Source organism: Delphinus delphis, chromosome 9, assembly GCF_949987515.2.
Source record: "Delphinus delphis chromosome 9, mDelDel1.2, whole genome shotgun sequence".
In the NCBI taxonomy this organism is placed as follows: domain Eukaryota; kingdom Metazoa; phylum Chordata; class Mammalia; order Artiodactyla; family Delphinidae; genus Delphinus; species Delphinus delphis.
The window spans coordinates 86,036,409-86,063,622 of NC_082691.1; the positions used below are offsets into that span (position 1 = coordinate 86,036,409).

Sequence of the window (27,214 nt, forward strand, 5' to 3'; positions counted from 1 at the left end):
AAACAAATATGACAACAACAACAAGAAAATACCATAAATTGAGCCAAAAGACAAATGGCACAGAAGAAAAAAATTAGTTGTAACCCAACAGAAAAAGTGTTTATTATATAAAGAGATCTTACAGTTTTACAAGGAAAAAAATAAACAGAAAAAGGGCAAAGAATATGAACAGATATTTCATAAAGAAAATAAGAATGGCAAGAACTACTTGGAAAAAAATACAACTTCATTAGTGCTTAGAAAAATGCAAATCCTAACAATGTGATACCATTTTTATCTATCAGATTGACAAAAGGTTGAAAGTTTGATAAAACTCAGTTTTGACAAGGGTATAAGTGAACTTATACTGTTGACAGACATGGAACAACTATTTGGAGATTACAATTTGGCAACATCTAACCCGATTTTTAAATGTATATATATATATGTTGACCTAGCAATTTCATTTATAGGAATTTATCCTAAGATAGAGCCATACAAATTCCCAATGACACATATAAAGATGTTCATGGAAACACTGTTTATAATAAAAAGTGGAAATGATTTAAATGTTCATCAATGGGGCAATGGTTAAATAAATTATGGCACATCCAATGATTAAAAGATCTTGGAAGATCTATATATGCTGACATGGAAATATTTCTGATATATTATTAAATGAATAAAGCAAGGTATAGGTGTTTAGGAAAAACTCACTCTTCCTCCTGTGTGTCTCTCCTTCACTCTCACACTACCACACTTACACCATTTATGACACCAGATATGGGACTTTTCCCCAAACCAAGCAATTCTCTGTGACATCAGCTGGGTGTCCTACAATTTAATTCAATCTTGTCACTATCTACCTGGACACTATCCCACAGGTTAAGGGCTCAGTCCCACAAGATTGCCCCCCCCACTTCAGATGCCAGTCTCAAGCAGTAGGTTCCCAGCTCACCCACAACTTCTGTCTGACTTCGCTACAAACTGGAAGGTCCCATGACTTCCTACCCCTTGGATTGAATTGTTTGCTAAAACAGCTCACAGAACTCAGAGAAACACTTAGTTTATCAGTTTATTACCTGATAAATTGCAATGTAAAGGATACGGATGAACAGCCAGATGAAGAGATACACAGGGCAAAGTCTGGGAGGGTCCGAGGGCAGGAGTGCTTCACCCTCCAATTACGTGGTTGTGTTCACCTATCTGGAAGCTCTCCGAACCCCATACTATTGGGATTTTTTTTTTTAACATCTTTATTGGGGTATAATTGTTTTACAATGATGTGTTAGTTTCTGCTTTATAACAAAGTGAATCAGTTATACATATACATATGTTCCCATATGTCTTCCCTCTTGCGTCTCCCTCCCTCCCACCCTCCCTATCCCAGCCCTCCAGGCTGTCACAAAGCACTGAGCCAATATCCCTGTGCCATGTGGCTGCTTCCCACTAGCTATCTACCTTACTATGTTTGTTAGTGTGTATATGTCCATGACTCTCTCTCGCCCTGTCACAGCTCACCCTTCCCCCTCCCCATAACCTCAAGTCTGTTCTCTAGTAGGACTGCGTCTTTATTCCTGCCTTACCCCTAGGTTCTTCATGACATTTTTTTTTTCTTAAATTCCATATATATGTGTTAGCATACGGTATTTGTCTTTTTCTTTCTGACTTACTTCACTCTGTATGACAGACTCTAGGTCTATCTACCTCATTACAAATAGCTCAATTTCGTTTCTTTTTATGGCTGAGTAATATTCCATTGTATATATGTGCCACATCTTCTTTATCCATTCATCCGATGATGGGTACTTAGGTTGTTTCCATCTCCGGGCTATTGTAAATAGAGCTGCAATGAACATTTTGGTACATGACTCCTTTTGAATTTTGTTTTTCTCAGGGTATATGCCCAGTAGTGGGATTGCTGGGTCATATGTTAGTTCTATTTGTAGTTTTTTAAGGAACCTCCATACTGTTCTCCATAGTGGCTGAACCAATTAATATTCCCACCAGCAGTGCAAGAGTGTTCCCTTTTCTCTACACCCTCTCCAACATTTATTGTTTCTAGATTTTTTGATGATGGCAATTCTGACTGGTGTGAGATGATATCTCATTGTAGTTTTGATTTGCATTTCTCTAATGATTAATGATATTGAGCATTCTTTCATGTGTTTGTTGGCAGTCTGTATATCTTCTTTGGAGAAATGTCTATTTAGGTCTTCTGCCCATTTTTGGATTGGGTTGTTTGTTTTTTTGTTATTGAGCTGGATGAGCTGCTTGTAAATTTTGGAGATTAATCCTTTGTCGGTTGCTTCATTTGCAAATATTTTCTCCCATTCTGAGGGTTGTCTTTTGGTCTTGTTTATGGTTTTCTTTGTTGTGCAAAAGCTTTGAAGTTTCATTAGGTCCTATTTGTTTATTTTTGTTTTTATTTCCATTACTCTAGGAGGTGGGTCAGAAAGGATCTTGCTGTGATTTATGTCATAGAGTGTTCTGCCTGTGTTTTCCTCTAAGAGTTTGATAGTTTCTGGCCTTACATTTAGGTCTTTAATCCATTTTGAGCTTATTTTTGTGTATGATGTTAGGGAGTGATCTAATCTCATACTTTTACATGTACCTGTCCAGTTTTCCCAGCACCACTTATTGAAGAGGCTGTCCTTTCTCCACTGTACATTCCTGCCACCTTTATCAAAGATAAGGTGTCCATATGTGCGTGGGTTTATCTCTGGGCTTTCTATCCTGTTCCATTGATCTATCTTTCTGTTTTTGTGGCAGTACCATACTATCTTGATTACTGTAGCTTTGTAGTATAGTCTGAAGTCAGGGAGCCTGATTCCTCCAGCTCCTTTTTTCGTTCTCAGGATTGCTTTGGCTATTCGGGGTCTTTTGTGTTTCCATAGAAATTGTGAAATTTTTTGTTCTAGTTCTGTGAAAAATGCCAGTGGTAGTTTGATAGGGATTGCATTGAATCTATAGATCGCTTTGGGTAGTAGAGTCATTTTCAAAATGTCAATTCTTCCAATGCAAGAACATGGTATATCTCTCCATCTATTTGTATCATCTTTAATTTCTTTCATCAGTGTCTTATAATTTTCTGCATACAGGTCTTTTGTCTCCTTAGGTAGGTTTATTCCTAGATATTTTATTCTTTTTGTTGCAGTGGTAAATGGGAGTGTTTCTTGATTTCATCCAGATTGTCCATTTTATTGGCATAGAGTTGCTTGTAGTAATCTCTCATGATCTTTTTTATTTCTGCAGTGTCAGTTGTTACCTCTCCTTTTTCATTTCTAATTCTATTGATTTGAGTCTTCTCCCTTTTTTTCTTGATGAGTCTGGCTAGTGGTTTATCTATTTTGTTTATCTTCTCAAAGAACCAGTTTTTGTTTTATTGATCTTTGCTATTGTTTCCTTCATTTCTTTTTCATTTATTTCTGATCTGATTTTTATGATTTCTTTCCTTCTGCTAGCTTTGGGGGTTTTTTGTTCTTCTTTCTCTAATTGCTTGAGGTGCAAGGTTAGGTTGTTTATTCGAGATGTTTCCTGCTTCTTAAGGTGGGCTTGTATTGCTATAAACTTCCCCCTTAAAACTGCTTTTGCTGCATCCCATAGGTTTTGGGTCGTTGTGTCTCCATTGTCATTTGTTTCTAGGTATTTTTTTATTTCCTCTTTGATTTCTTCAGTGATCACTTCATTATTAAGTAGTGTATTGTTTAGCCTCCATGTGTTTGTATTTTTCACAGATCTTTTCCTGTAATTGATATCTAGTCTCATGGCGTTGTGGTCAGAAAAGGTACTTGATACAATTTCAATTTTCTTAAATTTACCAAGGCTTGATTTGTGACCCAAGATATGATCTATCCTGGAGAATGTTCCATGAGCACTTGAGAAAAATGTGTATTCTGTTGTTTTTGGATGGAGTGTCCTATAAATATCAATTAAGTCCATCTTGTTTAATGTATCATTTAAAGCTTGTGTTCCCTTATTTATTTTCATTTTGGATGATCTGTCCATGGGTGAAAGTGGGGTGTTTAAGTCCCCTACTATGAATGTGTTACTGTCGATTTCCCCTTTTATGGCTGTTAGTATTTGCCTTATGTATTGAGGTGCTCCTATGTTGGGTGCATAAATATTTACAATTGTTATATATTCTTCTTGGATCGATCCCTTGATCATTATGTAGTGTCCTTTTTTGTCTCTTTTAATAGTCCTTATTTTAAAGTCTATTTTGTCTGATATGAGAATTGCTATTCCAGCTTTCTTTTGGTTTCCATTTGCATGGAATATCTTTTTCCATCCCCTTACTTTCAGTCTGTATGTGTCTCTAGGTCTGAAGTGGGTCTCTTGTAGACAGCATATATAAAGGTCTTGTTTTTGTATCCATTCAGCCAATCTGTGTCTTTTGGTGGGAGCATTTAGTCCATTTACATTTAAGGTAATTATCGATATGTATGTTCCTATTCCCATTTTCTAAATTGTTTTGGGTTCATTATTATAGGTCTTTTCCTTCTCTTGTGTTTCTTGTCTAGAGAAGTTCCTTTAGCATTTGTTGTAAAGCTGGTTTGGTGGTGCTGAACTCTCTCAGCTTTTGCTTGTCTGTAAAGGTTTTAATTTCTCCCTCAAATCTGAATGAGATCCTTGCTGGGTAGAGTAGTCTTGGCTGCAGGTTTTTCTCCTTCATCACTTTCAGTATGTCCTGCCACTCCCTTCTGGCTTGTAGGGTTTCTGCTGAGAGATCAGCTGTTAACCTTACGGGGATTCCCTTACGTGTTATTTGTTGTTTTTCCCTTGCTGCTTTTAATATGCTTTCTTTGTATTTAATTTTTGACAGTTTGATTAATATGTGTCTTGGCGTATTTCTCCTTGTATTTATCCTGTATGGGACTCTCTGTGCTTCCTGGACTTGATTAACTATTTCCTTTCCCATATTAGGGAAGTTTTCAACTATAATCTCTTCAAATATTTTCTCAGTCCCTTTCTTTTTATCTTCTTCTTCTGGAACCCCTATATTTCGAATGTTGGTACGTTTAATGTTGTCCCAGAGGTCTCTGAGACTGTCCTCAGTTCTTTTCATTCTTTTTTCTTTATTCTGCTCTGCAGTAGTTATCTCCACTATTTTATCTTCCAGGTCACTTATCCGTTCTTCTGCCTCAGTTATTCTGCTACTTGGGATTTTTTTTTTTAAGTTATTTATTTATTTATTTTTATTTTTGGCTGTGTTGGGGCTTTGTTGCTGCGCAGGGGCTTTCTCTAGTTGTGGCAAGCAGGGGCTACTCTTTGTTGCAGTGAGCGGGCTTCTCATTGTGGTGGCTTCTCTTGTTGCGGAGCACAGGCTCTAGGCACGCAGGCTTCAGTAACTGTGGCACGTGGGCTCAGTAGTTGTGGTACACGGGCTCTAGAGTGCAGGCTTCAGTAGTTGTGGCCCATGGGCTTAGTTGCTCCGTGGCATGTGGGATCTTCCCAGACCAGGGCTCGAACCCATGTCCCCTACATTGGCAGGTGGATTCTTAACCACTGTGCCATCAGGGAAGCCCCTGGGGTTTTTATAGAGGCTTCATCACATAGACATGATCGATTATTAATACTACTGCTATTCCTTTTTCCCTCTCTGGAGAATGGGTGGTGTGGCTGAAAATTCCAAGCTTCTAATCCTGGCTTGGTCTTTCTGGGGCCAGCCCTCATCCAGGAGCCAACCAATAGCTCACTTCACTAGAAGAAAAGAGGCTACAAACCCCCAGAAAATTCAAAGAGATTTAGGAACTCTGTGTCAGGAAGCAGGGTCAAAGACCAAATATTAGAACAAAAGATGCTCCCAGTGTTCTTATCACTTAGGCTTTACAAGGGTTTTAGGAGCTCTGTGCTGGAACTGTGGCACAGTTCAATGTATTTATTTTATATTATCTCACAATAGGACACTGTTTATTATATGATCTGCTTTGTGGAAAAATGGTGTAAATATATATTATATATGCCCATGTGGAAAAAATACACAAGAAATAGTTAACAGTGTTTACGTTGGGATAAAAGTGGAAAGATTTTTCTTTCCATTTTAAGCCTTTTTGAAGTTCGAATTTATTTGCATTATGGTGGTGTTTTACTTTTACAATTAAAAAACTATACACAGATTGTGCCTTGAAACAACCTTTAAAATGTCAATCAGTGCGCCTTCTGATACTTCTGTAGAAAATATTTAAATTACTGAAACAGGATGAGGCCGTGTATAGGCAAGTTGATTTTAGCTGGGGATGCAAATATGCAAATAGTATTGAGCCACTGCAACTAGGTATATGAGTTTTAGAACCTAGTTAGGCTGGATCAGAGCAGTTAGCAACTTTCTTAGGCAGTCTTGGGTCATTCACCTTTCTAAAATTGCTCAGGCCAAGCCATTAGCAAGACTCCTGTTGGAAAGCCACCGTAGCCAGCAAGAAAAAAACAATTTGACAGGAAATTTTTTCTCCCTCTCTCCTGAGTTTTTTCAGGAACGTAGAAGTTAAGATATAAACATGACTCTAAAGTACTAGATATGGGGAAAATTTGCAAAGGCATTTGGATGATTCTTGCTCTTTATAAATGCTCCACATTCGCGTCTGGCTGAGTCTCTTTTTAAAACACCCCAGGTACTAATCTGAGAGGACAGCCTCTATCAGGGGAACATTTTCTGTTCCCAGTGAAGTGGCACATTCAGTTCCTGGTGCAGGCTCACTTAATTCCTATTAGTCATTTCATAGCTGTATCTTGGGAAGAGAAAAATCTCAAATTCTTCTGGGTGATTTCACAAGTAAACTAAAAATAAAACCGTCCCTCTTTTCTCACAGTTCCCATTTATTTACAAATTTAAAGTCAATAAAACATGTCTACCTTTGTGGATATTTCTCTGCTGATGTACCTATCTGATTTCCACTCTACTTGTGTGCCTAGATTTATTGCCATAACATAGCAGGTGGATGCTGGGCCCATCCCCCCAGTTTGCCATTGAATTGATGGTGCAATTTTTTGTGTGTGTGGTTTATGACTCTAAGGTTGTTCTGGGACACTGCTTAAAAACACAGGTCACTACCGGGGCTTCCCTGGTGGCGCAGTGGTTGAGAGTCCGCCTGCCGATGCAGGGGACACAGGTTCGTGCCCCGGTCCGGGAAGATCCCACATGCCGCGGAGCGGCTGGGCCCGTGAGCCATGGCCGCTGAGCCTGCGCGTCCGAAGCCTGTGCTCCGCAACGGGAGGGGCCACAACAGTGAGAGGCCCAAGTACCGCAAAAAAAAAAAACCACAGGTCACTACCAAGTGAGACACTGGGTCTGATCAAGGTTTGTTTGTTATTTTCTAGGTTGTTTAAGGACATTAGATGAATGCTTAAATTTGTTATTGAACAGTTGCCATGAATACTGAAGATGCACATACAGGATTATTATTGTAGGTTGGTTTGTGACAGCTGGCCCTGATATAGTTACTTCCTCAAGAAGACACTTTGAACAATTATTTAAATGCCTCCCCTCTGCAATTATAATAATAATGATGATGATGATTTTGCAACTGAATATGCAATTCAGGATGCATACACTCAACTACTGTTTTTAGCTTGCTTTTCTTTCTACATTGATGTCAGCTGCTGTTGTCAGGATTACTGAAGAACAGAGAACCATTTTTCTATTGAGGGTCACCGAACTACAAGAAAAAAGTAATCTGGGGCCAACATAGGAAGTTATAAGAAAAATAATTATTATAGTTAGCATGTAAGGATTGCTAACCATGAGCAAGAAAATTTTTTCTCCTTGGAGGAAAAAAATATAGCATTTTCAGAACTTATCTGCTTTTAAAATTAACAAAATATCTTATTTAATAATTATAAATATCTGACAATGGTTTTGTTCTATAGCGTAGTCAACTAAGGAGCCAGAAGTGGGAAAGATGGTGAAATAGAGGAGAGAAGTATGTGTTGTAGGTAAGTGGGAGACAGTACAGAGTAAAAAAAATGGAATCAGATGGAGAAGGAACAGGAAGATGCAGAGGGCCAAGACAGATAAACAAGGGGTAAGAGGAATAAGACAGAAAGACAGTAATAAGGTGGGAGAACAGGTGAAGGAGATAGCTAGGCAGGAAGAGAGAGGAAGGGGAGGAGAAACATGAATAAACAAAGGGGACGACAGACTGAGTAGTGTAGGGGTTTTGAAAAAAGCATTTAGATTTGTTTTTAAAATGAATGTGGGACCTCTAGAATGTGCCATTTATACCACCATCACCTGTTACCAATTCTCTTTGAAATGCTGATTCACTATTGTTCACAACTCTAAGCACTAAAATCATTTTAATTGTAGACCTGGTGGATAAGGTGGGAAAATTGAAATGGAAACGTTACAAAGTGGATGTCCAAGCTAGCTGCCATTGCAGTATCTGGTTTTTGGAGACTGACTTCTCAGGAGAAATTCCAAAGGGAGGAGAGAGCTCAGCTGTCAGTTATAGACAGCTTCTTGCCTGCCACTCTCCTAAGATTTAAGGGGAAAAAGTTCTCAACCATAGAAATGTGCTCATCAGAGAATCCCATTGTAAGGCTGGTTATTTTTTGGGCTACGAGAGCAGTGTCTCCAACAATAAATCAGATAAAATTAGGCCAAAGGCCAGAGGTTCTCAAACTTTGTACTATATATTTAGTAAGTGGCATTGCTAAAAATTGGTTGTGGAAGTGGGGGGAGAAGGAGATCATTTTGAACTTATTTGGAAATATACTGGAAGAAAATAAATCAAAATGATCAACATGGTAAGAAAGTCTCTATAAAAATTTACATTTGAGAAATACTTTGACCTGATTCCAACATCTGGTGTCTCTTTGAAGACAAACTTCAGTTGATATCCTCAGATGGATCTCAGATTGGGAACCAGGAGAAATAGTTTGCTTCTTTTATGCTCATTTGTTCTACGATATAGCTCAGTTCAGTCCCTTGTCCTGCTGGACATCCCTGTGCGCTCTTACTTTTTGGCTTGTTCGGGTTCTCTTTTCTAGTGTGGAGCCACCTAGAATTTGCTATCACCATGTTCTCCTATTTCCGTTATTCCCCAGTTCCCTCTGTCCAGTTCTCTTTGTTTCAGTAACACTGGAACTTATTTAACCTGCCCATCACCTATGCTAATATTCTTAAGGAGAAAAGGTAGGGACTTCCCTGGTGGCACAGTGGCAAAGAATCCACCTGCCAATGCAGGGGACACGGGTTCAAGCCCTGGTCCGGGAAGATCCCACATGCCGTGGAGCAACTAAGCCTGTGAGCCACAACTACTGAGCCTGCGCTCTAGAGCTCGCGAACCACAACTACTGAGCCCCCGCATGCTGCAACTATTGAAGCCTGTGTGCCCAGAGTCTGTGCTCCACAGCAAAGACAAGCCACCACTATGAGAAGCCCGTGCACCGCAACGAAGAGTAGCCCCCGCTTACCTCAACTAGAGAAAGCCGGCACGCAACAACAGACCCAACACAGCCAAAAATAAAATAAATAAATAAATGTATTAAAAAAAAGAAAAGGTAGAGGAAGCTGGACATCCCCAATCAGCCCCATCCTTTCACGCCAGGTAACATAGATATATTTCCATTCACAGTGTCCTTCTGGAGCCAAAGCTTTCTAACCTAGGAAGGGATTCTAATAGGATGACTTTCATGTGAAATAGAAAGAAAACCCACAGGAGCCAACGCCTTTAGACCTATGGGATTATCTCTAGATGATTCTACTATGCTCTGGAGATAGCTTTAATAAGGAAATATGGTATTTGGCCTTTGGCCTTACAGCGATAATGCTACTGCTAACCACGACTATGACCATCATTATGACCTTATATTTTGTAGGCTAATTCTTTCTGAATGCTTTGTGGATTAACCTGTTTAATATCTGATTACTTGGTTGTGAGCTCCTTAATAGCTAGGTGTATGCCAGCACCTGGCACATAGGAGGTGCCCAAGTGTTTACTGAATGGATGGATGAAAGTTTAAGCAGTACAGGCAATGAAAGTGAGAGCAGGCAGGATGAAGCAGGGGGAAAATGAGAGGAGCAAGTTCTGTCTCCTCCTTTACAAAGACCAGGTTGAGCCCCGACAGTGGTGATGGGACAAATGCACTGAAAGATTCTGACTTGATGAACCCCCTTAACTTCAAATGTTTCTACCCAGAGGGCTGGGATACTTCTTTTTTGAGCCACTTTCACTTTTCCCAAAAGGCCGTTTGGTTCCAAATACACTAGGAATCAGTGTTAATTGCTTTTTGGAATATTATTTTGTCAGCTTCGTTTAGATGTGGTAATTTGCAAAGCAACCCCCAGCAGTTGGCAGTTCATCCATAGCTGTGTGGTGTTCAGACATTTCCTGGGATTCCTGCCCACCGCCTAGGCAGCTGGCAGTGTTCGCCAGGATCTGTGCTCACCTGGGATTAACTTGGAACCAGTAGTGCTTTGTTGTGTCTGGGATTTTTAAAACTCTGAAAGGGTGAAGGCCCAACCATACTTAATCCAAAAAATGAAAGTATACTAACTCATAATTTAAAAACTAGCAGGTGCTTAAAGATCATCTAGTGCACATTTGGTGGAAGAGGAAATTGCAGCTCTGACAGATTGAATGACAAGGTCAGTTGCTGGTAGCTGGGAGGCCGGGTCTAGAATCTGTATTCTTTGTGTGGCACCAAACTGTGAGCTGGAGTCCTCTGGATTTATGCCTGTGTGGATGTAAGTGTTTAAGTTACTATTTGTTTCTTTCTGAAGCTCTTTTCCCTGACCAGAGACTTCCGGGTCCTCCTTCACACATGCTTCAAGGTCACAGCCCAGACCAAAGTGTTTACAAAAAAACTAGGCACTTATGAGAGGATTCATTGCCAGTTCCTGCACTCCCTGTGCCCTGGCTTCAACCAAGCTCAGCAAACCAAGGGAAGGATAAAGTGGTCTCTGGAACCAGGAATTTCTAGGTTTGGATGCCAACAGGCAAAAGGATGAATTCTGATTTCTCCAGCAAGCTGAGGCTGCTGCTGCCACCTTCTGGGGGAAGACAGGCCAGAGCTTCATACCTGAAGCTAGTCTCAGTGTTCACCTGAGGAATAGTGTGAGGAATAAATGTCTGTTGTTTAAACTGCCCAGTTTATGATATTTTTGTTAGAGCGGCCCAAGTTGACTAAGACACAAATTGGTATGTAGGAGTGGCGGTGCTGCTGTAACAAACACCTAAAACTATGGAAGCAGCCTTGGAACTGGGTAACGGGCAGAGGCGGAAGATTCCTGAGGTGCCTGCTAGACAAAGTCCATATTGCTATGAAGGGACTCCTAGAGGCAATTCTGGTGAGATCTCAGGAAGAGGAGAGCTGGAGAGACTGCTTCCATCTTCTCAGAAAATAAAAATAACCATGAACAGAATGTTGGTAGAAATATGGACAGTAAAGGCCATTTTGGTCTCAGACAGAAAAGAGGAACATGTTATTGGAAACTGGAGGCAAGATGATTCTTGTTATAAAGTGTCGAAAACTTGGCTGAATTATGTTCATGTTCTAGCATTTTGTGGAAGGTAAGAACTTGCAAGTGATGAAACTGTATATCTAGCTGAGGAGATTCCTAAGCAAAGTGTTGAAGGAGCTGTTTGGTTCCTCCTGACTGCTTGCATAGCAAAATGTAAGAAGAGAGAAATGAATTGATGATGGAACTGTTGAGCAAAAAGAAACCAGAACTTAAAGATTTGGAAAATTCTCAGCCTGTCCATACTACTAAAAATGAGAAAGCATGACTGACGGACTTCTTGGATTTTACATAGAGCTATTCAGTTGGCACATAAGCTATTCTTCAAGACAAGGAAAGAATGACCCTGAAGGCAACTCAGAAATCAGGGTTTCAAAAGGTGAAGTGTGTGGGGAGGAATCACCTCAGTTTCAACAGGCCAGACAGCCTCCAACCAAAGTCTTGGGAGTGAGGCTACCTGGAGCCTACAAGGTGTGACCACCGCCTGGCAGAGCCCTGGGTGGGTGTGTCTCTGGCCTGGCAGAGCTCCTGGGGCAGGACTACTCCAGGGGCATCCAGAAGGCAGAGCATCATGCCAAAGGGATTATTCTCTAGCCTTAAGATCTCATGGAGTTTCCTTTGCTAGGCTTTAGACTTGCTTGGGACTCATTATTCCTTCCTTCTTTCCTCTTTCTCCCTTTCGAAATGGGAATGTCTATCCTAGTCTGTTTGGTTTCACAGGTTCATAGCTAGAGAGGAATTTTGCCTCAGAATGAGTCTCACTCATATCTCATTTAGATGAGACTAGACTTTAGAGTTGATGCTGGAATAAGTTAAGACGTTTGGGGCTGCTGGGATGGAATGGGTTAGGGTTAGTATGTATGTATTTTGTATGTATTTTGTCTGTGAGGACATGCATTTTGGGGGCCAGGGGTGAAAGTACAAGCTGGCTGTCTACAAACAAGGAAGAGGGCCCTCACCAGATACCAAATCTACTGATGTCTTGATCTTGGACTTCCCAGCCTCCAGAACTGTGAGAAAGAAATGTGTGTGGTTTAAGCCACCCAGTCTATGGTATTTTTGTTAAAACAGCCTAAACTGACTAAGACAGTGAGTGAGAAGAAATTCAGGAGGAACTAAGAGATTCAACTCAGGAAATATTTCTGGAGTATTTATTATGTGCTAGTTATAGAGGATTTAAAGAAGAATGATGTAGGTATAGACCTAAAAAGTTTCCATTAATTACGTTACGGGAAAAAGTGACTGAGAATTAGGTACTTAGGTTCTAGATTCAGATCTGCAAACAGCCCAGTTGTACAAATGACCTTAGATGTGACATCGGACATATTTGGATATTAGTTTCTTCATCTGTTGCATAATAATATTGTGAAGGGAAATTCTTTTTACAGCAGAACTTGCCTAGGACATAGCACATTGAGTACTGCGTTGTGCTTCAACTCTCCTAACCAGCTGTAAGTTGTTAAAGAAACCATGAACTTGGAATGCTCCTTTGAATGAGCTAAGGCAAGACCCTTACAGGACCTACCTGAGGACTTTTTTTCCTGACCAATGAAGTATGGGGCTTGTTTTAAGCAATCATATACAAAGCTGTGGATATATTCCAGCCTATTTAGAGTATTTGTTTAATCTTTAATTAGTGTAACACGCCATGATACCCCTTCCTAAAAATTAAAAACACCTTCATTTCCCCCGCAGTCAATTGGTATGTTCCTTTGCCTGGAAATAAATAAAATCGGCTGGATTTGCTTTGCTTTTTAACTATTGTTTGACCATATCTTATATTTGAATAGCACTTTGCAGTTTACTAAGTCTCTTCCCACCTGAGAGGAATGGGATGCAATCCAACAGGATGGGCTTTTGAAACGGAGAGATTCTGGCTCTGTTACTGACTAGCTATACTGCCTTGGATAAGTTACTGTAACAGTTAGGGTCCCAGCTGGAAACAGATGGCATTCTCAAATTGGGCAATTTGAGAGGTTTAATAAAGGGACTATTTCTAAAGATATGAGAACATACTGGGAAACCACAGGGAGCAGGGGAGGGAGTGGTTACTGGAACCCAGAACCGGAGAGAGTAGTGTGGAGAGGCCACTTGGGAGGACTTGTGACCTTTGGTTGAAAGGGCCAGTCAGCCCACTGTGTATACAGGCAGGGAGTCTGAGGAAGGGATACCCCAACCTCACGCTCTTCCCTCCCATGTATCTGGAGGGACAAAACAAAGATAACAAACAATTATTTAACCTTTCTGAGTCTTATTTTTCTCATTTGTGAAAAAGGGAATAATAATATTTCTCTCTCAGAGTTTTTGTGAGAGCTAAATGAGAACTTAGAGCAGATGAGCTAGGCCCTCTTCCTTCACTTGATCTTCAAAACCCCACTGTGAAGTAGACAGATTTTATTAAAACCACTTTACAGCTGTAGAAAATGAGACGCTGAGAAGTTAAGTGACTTTCCCAAGGTCTCATAGCTAGAAAAGTATCAGAACTGGGACTGCAAACAAGATTTTTGAGTATACTCTGGGTTTCTTTCCCTAGACTGTTCTGTACCCCTTGATTCCCTTCTGCAGAAGGCTGCCACAGATAGTTTCTTCTTTCTAGAGCTGCCATACCCAGAGCTACGCTGACTCTGCTGTTTAGAGGAAAACTGATTGGCCCAGGAATCCGTGCTTAAGCCAAAAAAAAAAAAAAAGCACTGATTGGTTATATATGAAGAAGGTCAAATGCCTATGAGGTGGTTTGATTTAAGTCTCTGACCAATATAGATCCCCATATCAGATGCTTGACAATCCACCTGGATATCTATTAGGTATCCCCTATATACCACACTGAAGTCGGAATTCTTGATTTCTTCTACCTCAAAACTGTTCTAACCCCAAATCTTCTCCTTTTAATAAAAGCATCACTAGCTACTCAGTGGTGCAAACACAAAACCCAAGAGTTATCCTTAATTCTTTCCGTTTCCTCCTGCCTTCCCTCCCTCATCAGCAAGTCTAGCTGACTTTACTTCCAAATACAGCCCAATTCAACCATTCCTCTCCATCTCCTTTTAGTACAAGCCACCATCATTTCTTGCCTGGCTTAACCTCCTGTAGAGTCTCATCCCTTCCACTCTTACCTCTCTGCAACCCATTTTCTGTTTTGCAGAGTGATCTTTACAAAATGTAAAATGGATCACGCTACTCCTTAGCTTGAATCCTCGCACAAGTCTCCCCTTCACATTTCCATGTCACGACTCCTTACCATGACTGTTAGGGCCCTACTTGTTCTGACTCCAGTCTCTCTCTTCATCACTACGCTCCCACCACACTCTCTTCTTTCTTTTCTTTAACAACCCCTTCCCTGCCTCAGGCCCATTGCACTTGCTTATTCTCTCTTCCCAGAATGTTTTTTGTCCAGCCTTTGCATGGTTGGCACTTTTTCACTGCACAGGCGCAAATATTACCTTCTTAGAGACACTTTCCTTTACCATCCAATATTACTCCAGTGTAGTCTCTTCCTAGCACCTAAAATGCACAGACTAAAATTATCTAGTTGACTTATTATATTTATTATATGTTGCCCTGCCAGAATGTAAGCTCCCTGAAAACAGGGCCCTTGTCTGGCTTTTCTGTTTGTCCCTGCCTCCCTAGCATCCAGAACAAGGCCTGGCATATCACAGCCTCTCAATAAATCTTTTATTGCAGGAAAAGATAGTGAATGGGGACAAACCGAATATAATCAGTTACTCTCTCTGGGAAGTGTTTACTATGAGAAGCATGTTGAGACATCATCAGAGAGTAAAAGACGGTTTCTTTTAGATGACAAGATAACTGGATTACTAGAGCTGTTGATCCCTGAAAAATGATGATCCATTGTCCAGTTCTCCATGAGGCCATCAATATAGTAATGTAGGGGAACTAGAGAGATTAAATGGCTGCTGACAATCTCCAGACCTTCCCCATGTATCCTTACAATAAACGCCACAGACGAACGCAATGCCCCAGAGGCAGTGGAGGTAAATGTGTACCTGTAGGAGATCTGAGGTACGGCAGACTCCTGAAGATTTTAAAATTTCTTTAGTCTTCTATTTTATCTTAACATTTATACAAATTTGGGGTTCAGTATCATAATATATCTACGAATTTAAAGCATTTGTATGTTAACATATCTATCTGTATTTATGTTAACATACGAATGCTTTAAATTATTTTACCATTTGTAAAATCTGTGCTGCAGGAAAGCCACGCTTTCCGGGGTCTTTACATTCTCTGTGGCAATCATACCTCAGGGATACATTTTTGTAGTCTGAGAAGTTCTGGCATTTTTTTTTCCTTTGCAACCCAAGTACTCTTTTAGCACAATTAATTCATTCTTCAGTAAATATTTATTGAACATCCACTATATGCAAGACACTCTAAAAGGACTAAGGATACAACTGTGAACAAGATATGCATGACTCCTACCTTCATGGGAGTTACAGTTTAGGGAGAGAGAATGAGAAAAAAAGAGGAAATAAAAATATATTGTGGGACTTCCCTGGTGGCACAGTGGTTAAGAATCTGCCTGCCAATGCAGGGGACACGGGTTTAAGCCCTGGTCTGGGAAGATCCCAAATGCTGCGGAGCAACTAAGCCCATGCACCACAACTACTGAGCCTGCGCTCTAGAGCCCACGAGCCACAACTACTGAGCCTGTGCTCTAGAGCCCGTGAGCCACAACCACTGAGCCTGTGCTCCAGAGCCCGCGAGCCACAACTACTGAGCCTGTGCTCTAGAGCCTGCGAGCCACAAATACTGAGCACGCGTGTTGCAGCTACTGAAGCCCATGCACCTAGAGCCCGTGTTCCGCAACAAGAGAAGCCACCGCGAGGAGAAGCCCACGCACCGCAACGAAGAATAGCCCCCAATGGCCGCAACTGGAGAAAGCCTGCACGCAGCAACAGACCCAATGCAGCCAAAAATAAATAAAATCTAAAAAAAAAAAAAAAATTAAAAAACATATATTGTGATGTTTGCTAAGATAAGGAAGGAAACTCAGGGTGACAAAATGTAAAAAAAAAGGCACCTAACCCCGAAATAGGTGATGAGGACTGATTTTCCAGAATGAAATAATCTGAAAAACAAGCAGAAGTTAGCCAGGTGAAGAATGGGGGAGCGTATTCCTGGCTTGGTTTACACTAAGCCCTGGAGACCAGAGAGAGCACAGAATTTACAGGAGCCAATTCAGTGTGTTAGTTTAGCGTGCCTGGAGTAGGGAGTGCAGAGGAGAAAGAGAAGAGAAAAGCTAGAGAGGTAATCAAGGCAGGATATGAAAGGCCTATGCTAAGGACTTTCAGTGTTACCCAAAGGGAATAGAAAGTCACTGAAAGTCTGAGAGAGTCATCTTAGGAAGAACTGACTTATGTGTTTTTTTAAAAAAGATCACTCAGGGACCATAACTCTGTGTCTGGAAAAGAACAAGGACTCACTTACATTCGGGTAAGAGGTATAATTAGCAAATTTGGAGCCCCAAACTAATTGAACTGAGTCACCATCTTAATCTTTTCCCCTTAAAAGTATCTCTTTCCCCCCCAACTAACCACTAATCATCTTTGGAACTAATCAAGCTTCTCTGGCCTCTTCACTGTCTCTGGACTCCTAACTTCATTGCTGGGATTATAGCACTCCCTCAAGGAACAAATACTTTCCCAGTATGCTGCAACACACAAAGCACATGTGATTTTAAAGGCTAACATATTGTGACCTTTCTATTTGGCATTCTCCATCTGATATGCTAGTGGAGGCTACTACTAAGTTTTTCTCTGTGGAAACAGGAAGTCAGGAAAGGATTTGAGGAAGTTTGGGCAGGTTAATGATTATAATGGGAAAAGAATACAATTATAGTACTGAAGTGTTTCAACTCACTTGGTCATTCACTAAAAAACCCTTTGCTTGAGTTTTTCCGTTGGTCAGGTGGAGATGAAGATGCTGTGCAGGCTTCCAGGGGTAGAACCACTTAGACAGTGAGAGAAGGGTACTTTGGTAATGCAGTGGCTAAGCCAAGGAATAAACATGCACAACGCTGACCTACAGGTATTTGATGGGAACATTATCTAAAGCTGCCAGATATTTAGAGCAAGTGTTCATTTTTAGATAAGGAGCTGGTATGATGCCCATATAGCATTCAGAGCACATGGGCTGTTATTCCCTCTGTGGTCATTTTCTTGAAACTATCTTTTTTTAAAAAATAATATTCTTTTTTTAAACCCCACATTTGTTTATTATTTATTTTTGGCTGTGTTGGGTCTTCGTTTCTGTGCGAGGGCTTTCTCTCGTTGTGGCAAGCGGGGGCCACTCTTCATCGCGGTGCGCAGGCCCCTCACTATCGCGGCCTTTCTTGTTGCGGAGCACAGGCTCCAGACGCGCAGGCTCAGTAGTTGTGGCTCACGGGCCTAGTTGCTCCGCGGCATGTGGGATCCTCCCAGACCAGGGCTCGAACCCGTGTGCCCTGCACTAGCAGGCAGACTCTCAACCACTGCGCCACCAGGGAAGCCTGAAACTCTCTGTCTCTTGCTCTTTCAGAATTTGGGGGCTAAATATCTGTCGGTTAAAAATAGGTAGATTTACCAGCTGTAAGAATGACGACACCCAGCTTCCCAACTCCTTTAGGATTTTTCTGGTCTGTGGGTGAATGTCATTACTGAGCAAACCAATCGCGCGAGATGGGTATGAGAGAGCTCTCAACAAATGCTTACAACGAAGGGCATCCCAGACTGAAAACTGAACAGGATGAGAGGACACACAAGCATTTCCTTTTCCTGTCTCCATGTGACTCTGGAACGGTGGGGGTGGGGGGACACAAGACGTTTAAAACCAGGACAACTCCAGAAGGAAAGGCCATTAGCTATTCCACTGCAATTCCCTTCAATGCTGTTTCCTTACAGAATTTAGAAACTGGAGAGAGCAGTGGTTTCCAAAGTCTCAAAGGCGTCCCTTCTCCAACTTCTTCTCATTTTCCCTTCCTGTCCCATAACTACAATTTATTTTTTTCATAATGTTTTTGGCTTTCCCCTTACCTCAGCTTTCAAGAAAAGTCATTTGAGACATTCCTCTCCAAGCCCCACTGGAGAGCTCCTCAGATGCTCACACTCCAGTCCCAGTTTCCGCCAGTCAGTCTTTCAGGAGGGCTCAGCGGCGGAGACCCCCAGAGTGAATCGCCGACCCGCGCGCGACTTATCGCTTCACGCAGGGGTAACGACGCGAGACCGGGAGAGCTGACGGCCAGGAGGGCCGCGGCTCCTTTAAAAGCAGGCCCCGCCCCTCCCCCTCCCGGCGCGGCTGGCGGTCGGCGGCGGGCGCTACGGTGCTGACAAGATGGCGGCTGGCGGGGCTGTCTCTGCGACGCCCGAGTGCCGGCTTCTGCCCTACGCGCTACACAAGTGGAGCTCCTTCTCCTCCACCTACCTTCCTGAGTAAGTGCTTGGCCCTGGGCTCGGGCTGCCCTACTCCTCGGCGTAAGCACGGCTGGGCCAGGGGGGCTGTGGAGGGCAACCGCGTCGAGAGGCCCAGGCGGGGCCTGGTGAGGGGGACGCGCGGCCTCCGGAGTCTCAGTCCAGCTGCCGAGAGCGTTGCCCGCCCCCGCCTCCGGGAGGGGTAGGATCCAGAGTGCGAGATTCGGGTTTAAGGGCAAGGTGTGTGGCGGGGCCGAGGCGCGTAGGACAACGGGGAGCCAGGTGATGCGGCGGCCGGGTTTGGGGGTTGAGAAGGGCTTGGGGGCGGGCGGCTCATGAAGGTGGAGCAGGAGTTGGGGCTTTCCGGACCGGACGGCGGGCAAAATGGTGAGGATGTCTAAGGGCGTCCTAGGTGGTGGGAGACGGGGGACGGTTAAGTCGATTGCTGCCGGGACAAAGTGTAAAGCTGAGAAGAGTGACTGTTCCTGGGGGAGGGGGTGGTGGTCATTAAAAGCGATTAGGTCCAGGGGAGTGGTAAAAGTCACCGACGGCTGAAGAGTTGTGGAACCTATCTATGCAAGTGGGGAGACGTTGTAGGATTTGCGGAGGGTATCTTTTCCGGCTGGTAGTTCTGAAAAAGAGAGTGGGCAGGAGGGACATTACAGAGGAGTTCCTCTGTATGATGGCTCAGAGCATGGATTTACGTAGACCCAGACCAGTTTCCCAGCCCAGAAACTCAGATATAGACAGAAAAGTATGACTTTAATGAATTTGACTTCCAACACTCGTTTGGTCTGGATCCCCAGTTTAGGTGTTGAAAAGAGTTCCAGTGCGTTACAGAAAAACCGTGCGTTTTTCTGTAGCAGATTGCTTCTGAAATGCTGACAGTACTTTCATTCAGTATTTGCTTATGTCTGAGAGAAGGAGCAGATCGAACTCCGCTTTTGCATACTGATAGAGATGGCTTAGTAAAGTTTTAAGATCTGTGCAGACCCTGAAAAAAAGTGCTAGCTGTCCCCCGGACCGTCATTTTACAAGTCCAGGAATGATTTTATGAACAAAACAAGTTACAAATAATATATTTTTGTTACTGAACAAAGTGACTAGATATGTGACGCATACTCAAAAGTCTTCCACTTATATTTCAAAAAGTCTTCACATTTTCTCCAATTTGATTTCTCTGGTCAAATCAGTCAAATCTAAAATTGGAGCTGTGACTAGGAGAATCTAACTCTCTTGACTGCCGGCCCATTGTCCTATTCTCCAGGTCAAGGGTTGGCAATCAGGCCTTCAGTAGGATGTGGTTCAGTGAGGGGTGCCAGGTGACCTGTGACCTAATCTGGCCTGTGTGGCCTGTTGATGGCTGCTGTATGGCTGTGTCCCTGATTGATGCTGGCATCCAGCTTTTAATGTGAGAGTGAACCAGGTAAACATTCTAGCCCTCAGCTGGAGTTGAAATGTGGCCCTAGGTACTTGACTTCTGATTTTCAGGGCTTAACAAATTGAGTCTGAAGGTAATCAGAATTTTTCTATACCCAGGTTAGGATCACAGATAGTTGGGAACTGGAAGGGCATTGTTTGATCTAATAACTCTGGAGATATTTTCCTGGTCTTAAGTTAGACTACTTCCAGGGTTTCACTTCTTAAATTTCTGTCGTAGGGGTGAGACTTGGATATCACAAGTCCCAGCCGAGTTATGAATAAAAAAGAAAAAGTACATTTCAAGCAGGAAATGATTTAGTGGGATGGCGACTTTACTTTTTTTTTTTTAACATCTTTATCGGAATATAATTGCTTTACAATGTTGTGTTAGTTTCTGCTGTATAACAAACTGAATCAGCTATATGTATACATGTATCCCCATATCTCCTCCCTCTTGCGTCTCCCTCCCACCCTCCCTATCCCACCCCTCTAGGTGGTCACAAAGCACCGAACTGATCTCCCTGTGCTATGTGGCTGCTTCCCACTAGCTATCTATTTTACATTTGGTAGTGTATATGTGTCAGTGCTACTCTCTCACTTCGTCCCAGCTTACTCTTCCGCCTCCCAGTGTCCTCCATTGACAGATGAATGGATAAAGAAGATGTGGCACATATATACAGTGGAATATTACTTGGCCATAAAAAGAAACGAAATTGAGTTATTTGTAGTGAGGTGGATGGACCTAGAGTCTGTCATACAGAGTGGAGTAAGTCAGAAAGAGAAAAACAAATACCATATGCTAACACATATATATGGAATCTAAAAAAAAAAAAAAAAGGGTCTGATGAACATAGGGGCAGGACAGGAATAAAGAGACAGCTTTACTTTGACTTATGTCTCATTATCCTGGCGCTAGATTTGAAGTGGGCAGCATTCTAGTTTTGGAGTTAGAAGGCAGCCATTTGAAATAGGAGAAATCTGTTGTTACGGTTTTCTCAAATATATTTGTAAACTAGCATTTAGTGCATATTTAACTCTCAAACACTTTCATATACAGTGTTTTTAGTCTTTATAATATTCTGTTGACTTATCCAGTATAGTTTTTATTTTAAAGCACTAAACTATTATAATAGAGGAGTAATCTGAACTTTTTCTTTGAAGGAGTATAGTTGAGTATTATGGAGCTTGAGTTTGAGAGTTTTGTGTCTGCTGGATTGGTGTGTGCCATGCCTGGACTTCTAATTGCAAGTAAGGATGGCACTGAACTTCTATTAGCAAGTGAGGATGTTATAACTTTGTATAATAGGAAGTGTGAGAAAGGGATTGACTTTACTTACTTTTGCCCTAAAATCCTAACAGCAATTGCTCTATCTTTACTGGCAGTGACAGTCATGTTAAAGTACTTTTTTTTTTTTTTTTTTTTTAATTTATTTTTGGCTGCATTTGGCTCTTTGTTGCTGCGCGCGGGCTTTCTCTAGTTGAGCCGAGCGGGGGCTATGCTTCTTTGCGGTGCGCGGGCTTCTCATTGCGGTGGCTTCTCTTGCTGTGGAGCACAGGCTTTAGGCATGCGGGCTTCAGTAGTTGTGGCACAAGGGCCTAGTTGCTCACAGCATGTGGGATCTTCCAGGACCAGGGATCAAACCAGTGTCCCCAGCATTGGCAGGCGGATTCTTAACCACTGCGCCACCAGGGAAGTCCTTAAAGTACTTCATAAACAGGTGTAATTTTAAATAAAGCCTTTTGTTGAAATTGTCTACAGAATAGCAAATATTTATTGATTACAAGTCACTGATCAAGGCATTTTGAGGGGATAATAATAAAGCAGTAACAACAATGGGAAACATTTATAATGTGCCTTCCATTTGCTAGGCTCTCTTATGAACACTTAAGTGTATTATCTCATTTAATTCTCAAAACAATTATATGAGTAATCTTCATTTTCCAGCTGAAGAGACAGGGAGATGTTAAAACTTGCCTCAGGTCACACTGCTGGATGGAATCAGGATTTGAACCCAGGTAGTCTGACTCCAGATTCTGTGGTCTTAACTGTAGAGCTGATCTGCTTCTGCACAAAGGTGGAGACAAGAATTCAGAGATTTGAAAGAGTTCTTGTGTTAAAGACACTTACATTTTAGTTGTGAAAGACATGAAGTCATGAAAAAAAGAAAAATTCGGATCTCTATTTTTTTCTCCTGCAGACTTAAAAAACATTTTCCTTCTCTCAAAGTCAGAAAAGAACATTTTCCCTTCTAACCCTTTTAGATTTATTTGGACTTTAAAAATGTTAAAGCAGATCAAGTTATAGATAACACATTTCTATTTTGAAACTAATGAAGTGGCCTTTTATTTTTCAGTGTGGTTAAAAAAGTTTGCTTGTATTTTACTTTTTTCTGAAGTTTACAATTAATTTGGGAATTAAGAGAGATGTGTCTATGTAAATGATGATTAATTCTTAGAATTACATGCAGTCTTATATGAAAAATATTTTTTAAACTGCTAATCTCTATACTCAAATATTTATTGCTCTAGCTAATAGTGATACTAACTACAATTTATGGAGCACCTACTGTGTGCAAGATGATTTTTGTATATAGTTTTACCTAATCCTTACAACAAACCTACAAGATAGGTATTGTATCTATTTTGTATACGAGGAAACTGAGGTCCATATAGGTTAAGTAACTTACCCAAGGTCATTTAGTTTTCAGGAGGCTTGGCAAGTTCTCGGACTTAAAAACTCTTGCGTGTGCCTCTAGTAACAACCACCGCTTGAGTACCTTCTATTTGTCAGGCGCTATGCTTAGGACTTAGATTGTGTTCTTTTGATTTCATATTTATAAAAACTCTGTGATAAATATTATCATTCACTTTTACAGCTAGGGAAACTGAGGTTCAGAGAGGTAAGTTAAATTGTCCAGGTCTAAGAGTTGAAAGAGTAGGAGATAGGACTCTGATCTTGGACCTCCTGACTTCTGTTATCAAAGAAGAATATTGCTGCTTCAGTATTTTACACGGCTGTAATATGTTCCTAATTGGGAATACAGATAAAAAGTGCTATAAGGTGAGAATGGAGAGAGGGAAAGATATTTAGATATATTTTATCTCGACCTTTAAGGTTTTAATGTATTAATATAAAAATTGGGAGGACCTTTGAAAATATATTTACACATTAGGTAATTTTATTGTTGTAGAATGATCCTTCTTTTGTTTACATGTTAGTGAAAGACTTCATTAGTTTAGATAGTAAAATTGGATGCATTTTTAAGTGTTTACCTTTTTCCTGTTAGTCTACTTTATTACTTAAAATCAGACATTAATTAAAACTGTACCTTTGTGAATATGTGATTCATGGTTCAGAGTAAAAGTGATATAATTTGACAAGTAGGTTAGGAGGTGAACCTATTTCAACTATTGTAAAATTCCACATTTAAAAGTGAATATATATTTTTTCTAATTGCCAAAAAAACCCCACCCTAAGTTACTTGAGGAATATTTGCAAAATATAGACCCACAGAAGCAAAATTTAAATTACCCTTAATCCCACCACCAAAAGATAACTAATCAGCCTGTGATATATATCATTCCAGATATTCTGTTGTGTCTATATCTATTTTCCAATTTGATATTGTCCTGTTTGCTGTTCTGTATTCTTTTTCCTTCTTAATATATGATAAATATTTCCTCATGTTATTAAATATTTTTCTATATTATCATTTGTTCTGGATACATTATAATCCATATAATGATTTTATGGCATTTTATTTAATCGGCCCCCTATTTTGGGACATTTAGTCTTTCTGGGTTTGTTTTGTTTTTGCTGTTCTTCGGCCATTAGAACAACATGGAGTAAAAGTGATATAATTTGACAAGTATACTAATGTCTCATTAGTAATGAGACATTCTGCCTTACACAAACAAATCTTGAACTCATTTATGATGAGTTCTAAGATGCTGAATTGTTGGATTAAAGGTATCAATTTATTTTCCTACTGTCTGTGTAGGGAACTCTGTTTCTATGTACCCTGGGTTTACTTTGGTATTATCCTTAGTAATTCGGGATTAAGAATGTGGTTTTGGTCAGATAGGTCCTTAGAGATGTCTGGAGAGTGCTTACATAATTCAAAAGTGACATTGTTCCTTATCATTTCTTTTCCTCCCCCCCCATTTTAGATTTTAAATGGATTTTTATTTTATTAATCACATACATTTGAAAAATAGAACACATTTGTGAGATTTATTATTTATTTGGTGTATAGACAGTGATTACTATGCATATGAATTAGAGGATTTTTACAATCCCAAAGACATCTGAAACCCAGAAGTTGTGAGTCACTAGTTTCACTAGTTGGAGGTATTCAATGCCCTGGAGACTGGAGACTGTCATTCTGTTTCTTTCCTTCCCTTTTTTCCCTTTCCCTAAACTAAGGTTAGTACTGGCCTGGCTTGGGAACCTTACTGGCCAGTGAAAGTTCTAAGACTGATATTTTCAGTCTGATGATATTAGAACTTTAGGAAAATAAAGATACCCGGGATAGAGGAAGAGCTTGAGGTGGGTCTAGGACTAGAGATTGAATCTGTGGAGCTGGCTCCTAGGATTGGATCTTTGTGAACTTTACCAAGTTATGATTCTTCTCTGAGTATTATCACTTTCCTTCTGTGTAGAAATACTTTTTATCTTGATCATATGTTGGGAGGTTTAGTATTATGTTTAATTTTTCTTTTTCTTCTTTTTTTTTTTTTGGAAGATAGGCAGATAGCTCTATTTGCATTAACTTTCTTTGAGACTGATACAGGGACTGTGTGATGTTCTGCCATTGATAAGATGCATTTCAGCTGTTTGTGGTGATCTGACTTTGCTACATATCAGTCATTCAGAAGTCATCTTTGGAATTATGAGAGATTTTCTAGATTTTAATTTTAGAGATGTAGCTATTAGCACCTAAGAATGGTTTTCTTTGTATTTACTCTGTTTGGGATTTCTGGCACCTCTCGAATTTATAGCATGACTCCCATCAGTTCTGAAAAAATTTTGATAGTCTTCAAATATTCTTTCTACACCCTTCTTTTTCTTCCTTCCTCTCTGACTTCAATTAAATCCATTCTCTACCTTTTGTCCTGTCCCATATGTCCTTTATGCTTTTTTCTGTCTTTTTTTATCATTTTTTTTCTCTCCTTATTTCATTCTGGATAGGCTTTACTTGCCTGTGTTCCAGTTCACTGATTCCCTATTCTGGTATGTCCAGTCAGCTTTTAATCCCATCTTTTTTATTCTTGGGTTCAACTATTTTTTAGTGCTAGACTTTTCATTTGATTTTCTCTCTCTCTTTTTAAAAATAGATTCTAATTCTCTAGTGAAAATCTCCACATTGTGACATCAATCAAGCTGCTAATAAAAAGTCTGTGTCTGAAAACTGCAATATCTGGATCTCTTGTAGGTCTATTTCTCTTGTCTTTTATCACACATTTTATCTTGGTGTGTCTGGTAATAATAATTATTATTATTATCACTATTACCATTATTTTGGGGAGTAACTTTTTCTGAATACCACACATTATATTTAGAATTTTAGATACAATTACAAATTACAGTTAGTTGCCTAATGTTGTAGCATTTCTCTAGAGAGGATTCACCCATCTTCTGGCAGGCAGATAAAATAGAGGCAGATCACCTCAATAGTCAGGAACTGAGCTGACTTGAGGCCGAGTTTTGGGTTTTGTGAACGTCTAGTTTGCACAACTTTGGTAGCCCAGGGAACCCAACTGAGAGACTAGGTGTTTCTAGGGCCTCTCCTATTTTTGCCTTTCCAGCAGCATGAGACTCCTAAAAGGAGGAGCTCCTTGCTTTCAGTTGCTTACTGCTGGCTTTTTAGCCTCTTGCTTTTTGCAGTTTAAGAATCGACAGATGCTTTAAGAGGAAAATCAGTATGCAGTGTCAGGTTTGTTCTTCTGTACCTACCTTTTCTATAGGATCTTAAACCCTCAGGTCTTGGATGTCATGGCAAGACCCAGTTACCAAGTTTTGTCCCGCTACCCCCTTGAAATTGCCAAAAGCTCTGCTGACTTTTCTGACCTTTAGTAGCTTTTTTTTCCTGGCTTCTCAGCTCCTTTCCTGTGCCATTAAAGAAATAGGTGGAACGTCCTGAGAGGGAAAGCTGCCCAGAATGTGGGGCTCCCTTTAACAAGTTCTTTGGCATCTCAAATCCTTACTGCCTCAGAAAGTCTCTGATACCTTAAGAACTTTTTTTTTCTATTTTAAACAGCTTTTCTAGTTGTAAGAGGTAATGTGTTGGTCTGCTGCAGGCTATTCTGTCAAATTGCAGAAAACGCAGAAATCTTTCTGTGTTTAGTTCTTATGAAATAGACTTATATTTTCTAGGCTTATGAATTCCTCATGGTTATGTTAATGTACTATCCTAACACTTGGGCCCCAGATTTTTTTGCACAGTGTTTTCCTTCATTTTGCCTTTTGACACCTTAACTGCTTATTCCTAATATCTGATGGGAAAAATTAGGGACTATGAATAACATTATTTGTTAGGAATTGTTTTAAATACTAACTGACTAAAATTTGATTTATTCTTGGTTTTATTGATGATTCATAATTCTCTTTTGAGACTTGTTTATGAGGTCCAGAAATTGAGAGTTTTATCTTTGTCATAGTATATAGTTATTTTCCCTTCCTATAATGTGATTTTTATATTATTTACCTTTTTTTTTTTTTTAGAACTTGCATGGGAATATTTATGTGAAGGCATTGTTCAGAAGGAAGATACTTGGGTGTAATGTAAATTTTTTGGTTTGTAAATACTGTTAGTATTTAATACTTTTTAAATATCCTTATATTTCTTCAATATGACTGGTATTTATTATAGTTATCACCTATGTACTTGTTAAGGCATGTTGTTTTGTATAAATAGAAATGTTAAGTTATTTTAAGCATCCTTGA

At 40.4% G+C, this 27,214-nt stretch overlaps 1 protein-coding gene across 6 annotated transcripts in view; it reads left to right on the forward strand.

Moving 5' to 3' along the window:
- The window catches only part of MKLN1 (muskelin 1), a 355,934-nt gene that overhangs the window by 153,701 nt on the left and 175,019 nt on the right, over positions 1–27,214 (forward strand). For 2 of the 6 annotated variants that reach the window (XM_060020902.1, XM_060020908.1), the window contains exon 1: positions 18,605–18,867. The exons of 3 other annotated variants lie outside the window; for them this stretch is intronic. In XM_060020902.1, coding sequence (XP_059876885.1) covers positions 18,770–18,867 — 98 coding nt within the window. In that variant the 5' untranslated portion in view covers positions 18,605–18,769. Of the gene's footprint in view, positions 1–18,604; positions 18,868–27,035; positions 27,053–27,214 lie in introns of those variants that run through there. One more of the 6 variants, XM_060020907.1, reaches the window with a different exon arrangement.